We start from the raw sequence: 12,290 nt of genomic DNA, 5'->3' as shown, positions 1-12,290 counted from the left end.
ATCCATATACACCACACCCACTGCTCTGCCTTCATCATTGTGTTTTGTCACATCCTCAAAGAAGTCAATCATAGCCAAAGGGGCAGCAATCTCTTCCCTCACTTCCCGTAGTAACCTTGGGTATATCCCGTCTAGCCCAGGGGACTTATCTATCCTCATGTTTTTCAAAATTTCTAGCACATCTTCCTTCCTAACATCAACCTGTTCGAGCATATCTGCCTGTTTCATGCTGTCCTCACAAACGTCAGGGACCCTCTCACTGGTGAATACCGAAGCAAAGTATTCATTAAGGACCTCCCGTACCTCCTCTGACTCCGCGCAGAAGTTCCCTCCACTATCCCTGATTGGCCCTACCCTCACTCTGGCCATCCTCTTGTTCCTCACATAAGCATAGAACGCCTTGGGGTTTTCCTTGATCCTACCCGCCAAGGATTTTTCATACCCCCTTCTAGCTTTCCTAAGTCCATTCTTCAGTTCCTTCCGGGCTACCTTGTAGACCTCTAGAGCCCTTTCTGATTCTTGTTTCCTCAACCTTAAGTAAGCTTCCTTCTTCCTCTTGACTAGATGTGTCTTATCATCCAAGGTTCCTTCACCTTACCATCCCTTCCCTGCCTGAGTGGGACAAACCTATCCAGTACTTGTAGCAACTGCTCCGTAAACAACCTCCACATTTCTGTTGTGCATTTCCCTGAGAACATCTGTTCCCAATTTATGCTCCGCAATTCTTGTCTAATAGCATGGTAATTCCAATTAAATACTTTCCCATGCTGTCTGCTCCTATCCCTCTCCATGACTATAGTAAAGGTCAGGGAGTTGTGATCACTATCACTGAAATGCTCTCCCACTGAGAGATCTGACACCTGGCCTAGTTTGTTGCCAAGCACCAAATCCAATATGGCACCCCCTCTAGTCGGCCTATCTACATATTGAGTCAGAAATCCTTCCTGGACACACCTGACAAAATCTGCTTCATCCAAACTATTTGCACTTAGGAGGTTCCAGTCTATATTAGGGTAGGTGAAGTTACCCATGACAACAAACCTATTACTTCTGCACCTTTCCACAATCTGTCTTCCGATCTGTTCCTCAGAGTCTCTGTTGCTATTGGGGGGTCTCATGAAGTCCGTATTGGTTATCTGCCCTGCACGCATTAGTTGCTTCAGTGTCCAGGTGATCCTATTACCTAGCTGCGCTGTTGGGTCTATTGCCACCTGTTGGTAAATGGCTGTATCTACAAACAATGTCTGTGCTTTCTCAACGCACTGGTTTGTTCATAATGACGATCATGTGCCCTTTGTCTGCTGGTAGGATTATGGTGTTCTTTTCTTTCCTGAGTTTGACTAGTGCTATACAAAAGCCTGGTTCGGCCACATCTGGAGTATTGTGTCCAGTTCTGGTCGCCTCATTACAGGAAAGATGTGGAAGCATTGGAAAAGGTGCAGAGGAGATTCACCAGGGTGTTGCCTGGAATGGAGGGAATGTCTTACGAGGAAAGGTTGAGAGAGCTTTAGAACGATGAAGGATGAGAGGTGACTTGATAGAGGTGTACAAAATGATCAGCAGTATAGATAGAGTAGACAGCCAGAGGCTTTTTCCTAGGGTGGAGGTAGCTATTACGAGGGGGCATAGTCTTAAAGTGAGTGGAGGTAGATATAGGGGAGACGTCAGAGGTAGGTTCTTTACTCAGAGACTGGTCAGGGCGTGGAACGCATTGCCGGACAGGGTAGTGGAGTCGGCCTCATTAGGGGCATTTGAGTGGCTGTTAGATAGGCATACGGGTGATAGTATAAGATACGGGTGGAGGTTAGATAGACCTTAGGATTAGGGTAAAAGTTTGGCACAACATCGTTGGCCGAAGGGCCTGTACTGTGCTGTACTGTTCTATGTTCTATTTTCTATGCTTTTCTCTCTGCTGTGTTCAGGTTGTCCCCTTTGTTCCTTCTGTGTAGTGTGGGGATTATAGTTTGTCGGATGGCTTGTTGTGTTTCATCTGTGAGTTTGTTGTCTTTTAATGTATTCTCCAGAGTGGCCATGAAGTCTGTTCTGTTCGTATCTTTGTGGTTATAGTTCAGTCCGCTTAATAGGTCATATTTCTCAGTTTCTGTGAGTTGTCTGTTCGATAGGTTTCTTATCCATGTGTCTGGTTTGTTGTTGTCCTTGTTTTTGTGGTGGATCAGTTTGGTGAATTTCTCCTGTAGTTCGTGTCTCTTCTTAGTTTTGGTTTTATGTTGACTGATGGTGATGGCCTGTTCTAGGGTTGTAGTCTATTGCTGGTCCATTGAGTTTAGATACTGTGATTTTTGGCACGTAATTTCTCGTTCGTATCTGTGGAGTCGGTTATGGGCATCATTAATCATTGCTCATAGCATTTTATGTCCATTCTGTTCAGCTATTTTGTATGCCTGTGGGTTGTTGAGTGGAGGTTTGTATTTCACACTGCGGGGCAGTACCTGGTTCCTGAGGCATTTGTGGAGGAAGTGAAGTTGTTCTTGGGTAGAGCTCAGTCAGTTGGCGAAGGTTTCCCATTGTCTGGCGATTTTTAGCGCGTTACGCCCATAGTTGTTTAAAGTATTGGAAAAGATCTGTAGGTCAGGTTGTGGATGAGGTTGTTGAGTGCTCACCGAGCTGGCTTGTTTTTGTTCAGACGTTTCGTCACCATACTAGGTGACATCATCAGTGGAGCAAAATGTCTGAACAAAAACAAGCCTGACACCAAACATCACCTATACCATCAGCAAAGATGGCACCCTCAAATTACTGGATCTGTGCCTCATAATCCACTTCACCTTCAACGGCAAGGTATACGGATAAATCAACAGAACACCCATGGGATCACCAATATCAGGATTAATAGCAGAAGCCTAATGCAAAGACTGGAACGGACAGCCCTTCCCACCATTCAACCAAACCTACAGATCCGCTATGTGGATGACATCTTTGTTATTATCAAATGCTCTAAACTGGAAGAAACCCATCTACTCATAAACAACATCCTCACTGGCATAAAATTCTCCAGGAACAAGGAGAACAACAACAGACTTCCCTTCCTGGACGCAATGTTGAACGTATGGCCAACAATGAGCTCCAGACTAGCGTACACAAGAAGGCCACCCATACGGATCAGGTACTCAACTGCAATAGCAATCATCCCAATATCCACAAACGGAACTGCATCAAAACACTGTTCAAGCAAGCCACAACACACTGCAGCACCCTGGAGCTATGCAAAGCCAAAGAAGAAAGCCTATACAGTGTTGTTAAAAATAACCGTTACCCGAAAAGCGTCGTCCACTGATACCTGCACAACAGACCACAACAGGAAGACACAACATGTGCAGAGACAACAGTCACCCTACCATACATTAAGGACATAACTGAAATGACCACCAGATTACTCTGCCCCCTAAGAATCATTCTAGGCCACAAACCAACAGCTACACTATGACAGCTACTGAATGGAATAAAGGATCCGTCAATCACAACTAACAGAACCAACGTTATTTACAAGATAACCATGCAAAGACTGCCAAAAACATTACATAGGGCAAACCGGAAGGAAACTAGCCATCGGGATTCATGAACACCAACTAGCTACAAGAGACATGACCAACTAGCACTCATTTCAATACACATGCACAAAGCGGACACCAATTCAACTGGGACAACATAGCCATCCTAGGCCAAGCTAAGCAAAAAGATGCATGAGAATTCCTGGTGGCCTGGCACTCAAACCGGAACTCCATTAACAAACATGTAGAGCCAGGCCCCATATGCCAAACACTAAGAAATAAATCCAGAAGTGATGGCACCGACCCCAGCAGAACACTGACCAAAGGCTCACTGCTGATGTTACCTAGCATGGTGACGAAACATTTGCGAACAAACCTACCAGCTTAGCGAGCAAGTCAACAGCCACAGAGTGCAGAAGAAACTTATAAGGATGTTGCCAGGACTCAAGGGACTGAGTTATAGGGAGAGGTTGGCAAGCTACGACCTTTCTCTTTAGAGCTTAGGAGACTGGGGGGGATCTTATAGAAGTATATAAGATCATGAGAGGCATGGATAGAGTGAATGCACTCAGTCTTTTCCCAAAGGTTGGGGAATCGAGAACTGGAGGGCATCAGTTTAGGGTAAAAGGGGAAAGAAATATATGGGAACCTGAGTGGCAACTTATTTACACAGAGGGTGGTACACATATGCAATGAGCTGCCAGCAGAAGTGGTTGAGGCGGGAAGATTAACAACATTTAAAAGGCATTTGGACGAATACATAGATAGGAAAGGTTTAGAAGGATATAAGCCAAGTGCAGGGAAATGTGGTTAGCATGGATGGACATTTTGGTCAGCGGGACCAGTTTGGGCTGAAGGGCCTGTCTCCGTTCTGTAGGACCCTATGACTCTATGAACATGCTACCCCAGTGAGGAAATACATTGAACATTGACTATATACTTACATAAAGCTGATTAAAAGGTTCAATGAAGGAGAAATATTAGATGTTTGTTTGACAGAAGATGAGTTCAGAGGAACTGCATAAGCAGGGTGTAGGCCTTGCTTTCAAGAACTCACTACCCTATGATAGAACCTCTGCACTTTCTTTGGAGACCAGTGTTTTACATGAACAAGGGTGACCGCAATGATGGCAACTATTGAAGCATTGCCTTGCCAAGTATCATGGGAAAAGTATTTGCCCATATTGCCCTTTTCAGATTGCAGTTCTTGGCTGAATATGTCAATATCAAATTGCAGATGAGTTTCAAAACTGCATACAATTGATATGATCTTCTCAATCTAGCAGTTGCAAGAGAAATGCTGTGAGTAAAGGACAGCACTATCATCTATCTCGCTAAGGCATTTGATCATGTGAGCACAGGAAGACTATTTAAGCTACTGAATAAAAGTGAAGCTGCTCAATGTGATCACTTCTTTCCATGACAACATGATTGGTAAGATCTGCTGTGACAGAGCAAAAATGGACCCTTTGAGATCCACAGTGGGGTCAAACAGATTTGTGTTCTATCATCAACATGCTTTGCCATATTCTCTTTGCTGACACAATATGCCTTCAGGCCACTGAAAGAGACTCTGTATTTACATGGCAGAACTGATGGAAAGCTGCTCAGCCTTGGCATCAGAGATCCAAGGCAAAGGTGCATTGGGTCCTCATCTGAGATTTGCCCAATGCTGAAGATGCTGTACTAACATTTAATATAGAGGAATATCTGCAGCAGCAAATAGAAAGACTCTTTCATGCCTGTAAAGAGTTTTGTTTGATTGTCAACATCGGGAAGGCAAATTTCGTGGTCCAGGATATTACCAGACCAGTATCTATCAGCATTGACAATTTAATGCTGGAAGTGTTGATAGTTTCACATATCTAGACTCCACAATGAACAGCAATATCATTTGATGCTGAAATGAACACAGGCACCACAAAAGCTGCAGGTGTTATGTACAAAATGAGTAAATGTGTGTACAGCAGCAGCAAACTGCAAACTAACCAAGCCGACGTTCTCTGCATACTCCTCTACTGTGGTGAGACCTGGACAACACATGCTAGACAGGAGAAAGGATGAACTGCTTCCACCTTTGCTTTCTCAGGATATCTTTGGAGCCTGTTGACTGATCAAGGTCACCAACTCTGAAGCAAATACAAACACATACTTTATTTATCTTTTGTTCGCTGTGCTGACTTGGCCACATTCATCAGATATATGACAGCTGTATACCCAAAAGCATTCTAGAGTGAATTAGTCACTGGGTCACAACTCCTGAACATCCAGACCCCCACAACAAAGGCACATGCGAGAGAGATGTGAAAACAGGGTAAACGTTGACACTGACAACTGAAGCTGATTGTTTGGAAGGGCATTGGAAGAGGCAAGCTGAAACTTAAAGCTCAGCAGGCCACAATGATGGTCCAGAGAAGGAAGTCAGCACATTGTGTAGATTCTCAACCCACTATCTTCCTTTATAGCAAATGCAGAAGGGACTTCCATGTTATAGTGAGGCTCCTGGGTCACGTTAAAAGATGCTTAACAAAGTGTTGACCGCCACTGAGCAAACCAATGTCTTTAAGACAGATAGATGCCACCAGAATGGGAACATTAGCTTGGGACAGGGACCTAAGTTTGAAGTGAACTTTATGCCACTGGATTTGGAGGATCTTGAACAGGCACTCCCGGTACATCCACTGCTGTTTTATGGTGTCTGCTGTAGGTAGGCAATGGCCTAGTGGCATTATCACTAGACTATTAATCCAGAAACTCAGCTAATTTTCTGGGGACCCAGGTTTGAATCCTGCCATGGCAGATGGTTAAAAATTGAATTTAATAAAAACAAAAATCTGGACTTAAGAATCTACTGATAACCATGAAATCCTTTTGATTGTCACTGCCTACATGTGAATCCAGACCCACAGCAATGTGGTTGACTCTCAACAAAGAAATGAAACTGGATAGACCACCTGGAATCAACCTCGGCACCTGAAAAGGCAAGGCAGAAAAGGCCCATCGGCCCTACAAAGTCATGCTTACTAACATCTGGTGGCTAGTGCCAAAATGGAGAGCCATATTGCAGACTTGACGTATTCATACTCACAGAATCGTATCTCACTATGTTTCAAACACCACCATCACTATCCCTGGCCCTCAGGCTGGCAGACCCAGCAGAGGTAGTGACACAAAGGTGTACAGTCAGGAGTGAGTTGACATTGACTCCAGATCACACGAAGTCTCATGGCTTCAAGTTAAACATTGGTAAGGAAACCTCCTGCTGATTACAAGGTACTGTCATCCCTCAGCTCATGAATCAGTACACCTCCATGTTGAACAGCGCTTGGAGGAAGCACTAAGGGTGGCAACAGCACTAAATGTATTCTGGGTGGGGGACTTAATGTATACCACCTAGAGTGGCTCGGCAGAAGTACTACAGATCAAGCTGGTCAGACCCTAATTGATATAGTTGCTAGACTGTGTCTGGAATATTGCGTCAGAATTTCAGCAAGGGTCCTATCTGCTCCAGGAGTATTGCTGTTTTCTAGCTGTTGAATGGCTTTTCCAACTTTCCTCCAAGATCAACCAAGCTGGTACTGAGGAATGGAATTGAGGACATTCAATTGGAAGACAGACATATTGCTTGATATCCTTACCTAACAAATTCTCTTGACTTTAATCACACAAAGCATATATTATTTGGAAAATGTTTGGTTTCCACACTGTACTTTTTAAATTTAACCATGACTTTCTGCAACATCTTTCATAATTACATCTCCTTCTGCACACTTTTGGTTATTGAGCTCCGCTTACTGCACCTTCCAGAATCTGTGCTCCTTCATATTTACAGTTTTATGCAGACTCTTACCTCTTTAGTTGTCTTTTTTTCCCCAGAAAGTACTTATTGTCTCCTTGGGTTATAAACTGGTTCTGTATTGCAATACATTGTTTTCGACCACTTCTTGTTGATCAACTGTCATTTTACCCATTACAAAAATTGCTCAGTTTACTGTGGATTGTCTCTGTCTCATCTCTTTGAAGTCAGACTTACCAGAATCTTAGTACTTTTTTTGTGTTTCACCCTTTCAAAAGTTAAGTGGAATATATTGGAGTGCTATTAAATAAATGTTCACTAATCTGGTTCATTACTTAATGCTAAACTTAACGTGGCAAAACCTCTTGTTGGTTCTCTAACATACTGCTGCAGAAATCTAACAAGAAATTCACTACATATCCTAGTCTACTTAACCCAATATATATGAAAGTTAAAGTACCCCATTAAAAACACTAATTTTGCTTGTCTACCTTTGCACTTGTGCAACTTATCCCATCACAACAGCTAGCAGCCTTAGTTGAGAGTAATCTTGACTCAGAGTCAATGGTTATGGGTTTAACTCTGTCCCAGGCTCAAGCATCGAATTTAGAAAGCTAGGTTACACTTCCCTGTAATACTATGAAGTGCTGCACTGATATTTCATTGTTACTTGTGAAATTTTGTTATGTAAAAATTTGTTGCAATATTTCCCTATCTTTTACGTAACTTCATTGGCTACAAAGTGTGTTTTTGTGAAAGGTTCAATATAAAAGCAAATTTTAATCTTGAGGAGGTAATACTGGAAAGATTGCTTATATAGGCGATCCTAACCCCTTTCACGTGAATTTGTGATTGACTGTGGACTTGCTTCTATCTAGTCTACTGTATTCAACTGCTCACAATGTTATCACCTCTACATCGGAGAGACCAAACACAATGATCACATTGCAAAACAGCTGTGTTGAGTCTGCAAACATGACCCTTACTTCACAGCTGCTTGCCATTTTAGTACACCATCTTCCTCTCAAGCCTACATCTAACTTAGGCCTGTCGCTGTGTCACAACAGAAGCTAGATGAACAGCATCGCATTTTCTGCTTAGGTACAACGTAACCCCTCTGGACTTGACATTGGGTTCAACAACTTAAGAAAAAAATAACTCTTGTACTCCATTTTATTTCTCCAATTCCTTAGGGTCAGGTTTTGTTTTGCTTTCAGCAGAGCTGACTGTTCGACTGTTCTAACAGGCGTTACCTCCCTTTCCTATGCCATTACCCCGCTCTTTCCCTTTTATGCAACATGTGTAATCTCCCTCAACCTTCTCTTCATGGATTCTGTCTAAACTGTTTTTATTTAATTAGGAATTTGGTGGTGATGGTAGTTTCTTTTCGGGGGGAGCGCAGAAATGAGAGAGGAAATAAGAGCTGAACTACAGGAAATTGTTCTGATTCAGTCCGGGGCCTTACTAACGTTGATGGGAAACTCCGATTTAAAGGTATTAGACTTCTTACAGAATGGGGAAAAGCATAATTCGGATCTTTCTATACATGCAAAACACATTTTTAAGCTCCACAAGAAAAATTCCCTGTCTATAATTACCGAGCATTTTTTTTAAAAAAGCACCTCCCTTTAATGCTAATAGCAAATTCTGTTCTAGAAAATTCTCCACCTCCGAGCTATCAACTTCCTCCCAATCGTGTAATCCGTTCTGTGGAAATACGGGCAGACCAGGTTGCTCCTCTCGAGAGTCATTCACCAATCCGCTTGCCGCCTTTCTCCGCAGTGGACGCCGGGAGTTGTAGTCCTTACCTTGCATAGATGCGCCCTCCGCGCGTATGTCCCCCGCAATTGCCTACATGTCCCTAGAGGTAACAGCCACGCGTGCGTAGAAAGTCTTCCTCCGGCGACGGCAAGGCCTTGGGTTGACCTACACCAGGAGAAGGAAGATGGCGGCGCCGGTTCAGCTTGGTCTTAAGGTGATGGAGAGAGAGTTTAGTTCAGTTCGTTAGCACATTGTTAAATGTTCTATAGCTTCTAATGCTCCGTTTAAGTTTCCCTAGATTAAAATGAGATTTAATTTAGTAAAATTACTTGTCATACTATTGGTGCCTGCTAGTATCGAATTTAAATATTGGTAATAGGCTCGATTATTCATGGTTTCGCATTTTATAAAGTTAAGACTTTTCTGCTAAGCTTTAAATGTAGAGGATTTGACACCCTATTTTTAAATCCAAATTTAAACGTGACCTTGAAATTCGGAATTCACTCGGTTGGGTATTTGTTTGATAACTCCTTAGGAAAGTAGGGATAAATTTTAATAATTTTAAGTTAAACTAATTTTAAATTCGTATTTTATGTAAATTGATTTACCACTGTGCTAAGAGAAAACAAGTAAAAACAGAGCCGGAAACTCAAATCTAGAAAAGTATGAGGTTCATTGTCACCTTCAACAGAATGGATGATTCAGAATCTTTCAATTTGTGGTTTATCCCATCCTTTACTCCAAGAAATCAGAAGACTAATTGTAGTTCACTGCATCATTGAAGCCAAAGTGACAGAAACAGCACAAGATCTACCCTGGAATTGGGTACTGTACCAAACTCAAGAAGTGCACATTTGGCTACTGAAAATACTAAAAGTAACAGGCTATGAACACAGTCAAGTAAAACTACAGCCTATTGATTAAAAACAAAACTGTGTAGCCATACTGCAGCAAGTCAAGAAAAGTGCTAGGACAACCAAGCGTTTACAGATGGTATGATTAAAATTCCCATCCTCCACCATGGAGAATGGCATAATTTGCAACAGACTGACAAATTCAATGAATAGGTAATCCCTCACAAGGCTCCCATCATTAGAGATGCATGTACTCATCCAAATCTATTTGCTCCATGTGACATTATGCTGCTGAGTTTAGTTGGCATGGTGAAAGAATCGGCCTGAAATAACAGAGATAACCAGATGTAGAGCTGGATGAACACAGCAGGCCAAGCAGCATCAGAGGAGCAGGAAGGCTGACGTTTCGGGCCTAGACCCTTCTTCAGAAATCCCATTTCTGATTGGATTTGATGGGCCACATGGCCTGCTTCCACACTAGGGATTCTGTGATTCTAGAATCAGATGCTACCCAAAACCGTTGTTCCAACAGAGCTCTTACACAGTCATGTACCTAAAGATTATAAAATCTTATGTTTATTCTGGGCAATTATCAACCTATCAACTCCCTACGGTGATGCCATCAAGTTAATCGCCAGTGATGTATCTATTGATTGGATTCTATTCAGACCAAGGTTTCTTTGATTTCATCCACAGTCTGATCTGTACATGGATAGAAGAGTGGAATAACTGATGTCCCAATTATTGATGATAGTCGATGCCCTCAATGTTTAACATTATTTCATGAGATTTAATACAGGATATACTTAAAGATCAATTTTTGTTGAAAAGAGACATGTACAGGGACTGGATGCCTGCTCGCACAAGGGAAGCAGATTGTTGATGGGCAATCGGAAACTACTATAATAAAGAAACTGGAAGAACCGTGGATGCTGGAAATCAGAAATAAAAAAAGAAAATGCTGGAAAAACCCAGTTGTTCTGATAGTATCTGGAGTGAAATCAGAGTTAACATTTTGGGTTCAGTGACCCTTCTTCAGAACAACTATATCCTTGACTGTTTTCCTTTTCTAATTTGTCTAGCTCAAGAAAACTAAAACTAATCATTACAGTTATATTCTGACTACAATCGATTAACTCAGTGAAGAGACAGTTTGTTGGCTTGCACAATTTTATGTAGTGTAGGATATTTTTATCTTTTTAGAAATTGCACAGTACTATAAGACTCCTTATTCTCCTGACCTACAAAGGTTGCCTCTGTCTCAAAAGACACTTCATTCACTAGCACTTTTCCAAAGGGTAGCCTGTAAAGCGTGAAAAATCTTCAAATACAAGAATCTAGACAATTCAGGAATTGTGCCTTTTGGATTGAAAAATGTCAAGCATGATACAAGGGGAAAACCCTGTAATGCCATCTGCCTGTGTTTGGCTCATATCCCTCTAAATGTTTCCTGACCTTTTCTAGAGGTTTATAAAATCATGGAAACAGCACCTCCACCACGACAATCCCCAACACTGGCACCGTAAAAGGATGCATTCTCAGCTCTCTACTCGCTGCACAGTCTCAACTGCGTGTCCAAATTTCGTACAAACACCATCGACAAGTTTGGCAACACCACTGTTGTCGGCTGGATATCAAACAATGCCGAGTCAGAATCCAGCAAGGAGATACAATGCTTGGTGTCGTGGTGAATGATAACAATCTCTCCCTCAGTGTCAGCATAATTAAAGAACTGATCATTCCTTTCAGGAAGAAAGGAGGTGAATGCGCCCCTATCTACTTAATGGAGGTGGAGGGGGTCAAGAGCGTCACGTTCCTAGGAGTGACAATAACGAACGTTCTTTCCTGGACCTCCCATTTAGATACTACGGTCAAGAAGGCACAACAACGTCCCTTCTTAGCCGAGGGCTTAGGGAATTTGGCATGTCCGTAAGGACCCTCACCAACGTTTACACATGCATCATAGAAAGCATTCTATCTGGGTGCGTAATGGTTTGGTACAGCAACTGTTCCGCTCAGGAGTGTAAGCAACTACAGAAAGTTGTGTATACAGCCCAGACCATCATGGAAGCCAACATCCCATCCATGGACTCTATCTACACTTCTCGTTGCTGCAGAAAGTCTTCTAGCATCATTAAAGAACCTTCCCCCCCCCCCAGTAATATTCTCTTCCAACCTCTTTCATCATGCAGAAGTCACAAGCTTAAACACACGTACGAACAGGTTCAAGAACAGCTTCTTCCATGCTGCTGAGATAGTAGGAACTGCAGATGCTGGAGAATCTGAGATAACAAGGTGTAGAGCTGGATGAACACAGCAGGCCGAGCAGGAAGGCTGACGTTTCGGGCCTAGACCCTTCTTCAGAAATGG

The 12,290-nt window shown here is 42.5% G+C and overlaps 2 protein-coding genes across 2 annotated transcripts in view; one reads left to right on the top strand and one right to left on the bottom strand.

The window, feature by feature from the left end:
• Positions 1 to 5,581, bottom strand: part of mrps6 (mitochondrial ribosomal protein S6) — a 92,431-nt gene extending 86,850 nt beyond the window's left edge. The window contains exon 1 of the mRNA XM_048602967.1: positions 5,499 to 5,581. Within this exon, the coding sequence (XP_048458924.1) occupies positions 5,499 to 5,552 (54 nt within the window). The 5' untranslated portion in view covers positions 5,553 to 5,581. The remainder of the gene's footprint in view (positions 1 to 5,498) is intronic.
• Positions 5,582 to 9,158: 3,577 nt separating this feature from the next.
• The window catches only part of atp5po (ATP synthase peripheral stalk subunit OSCP), a 26,896-nt gene continuing 23,764 nt past the window's right edge, over positions 9,159 to 12,290 (top strand). The window contains exon 1 of the mRNA XM_048602966.1: positions 9,159 to 9,280. Within this exon, the coding sequence (XP_048458923.1) occupies positions 9,251 to 9,280 (30 nt within the window). The 5' untranslated portion in view covers positions 9,159 to 9,250. The remainder of the gene's footprint in view (positions 9,281 to 12,290) is intronic.

Source organism: Rhincodon typus, chromosome 11, assembly GCF_021869965.1.
Source record: "Rhincodon typus isolate 14 chromosome 11, sRhiTyp1.1, whole genome shotgun sequence".
Classification (NCBI taxonomy): domain Eukaryota; kingdom Metazoa; phylum Chordata; class Chondrichthyes; order Orectolobiformes; family Rhincodontidae; genus Rhincodon; species Rhincodon typus.
The sequence above is the reverse complement of the archived record's forward strand: the minus strand, read 5'-3'. Positions and strand labels throughout refer to the sequence as shown.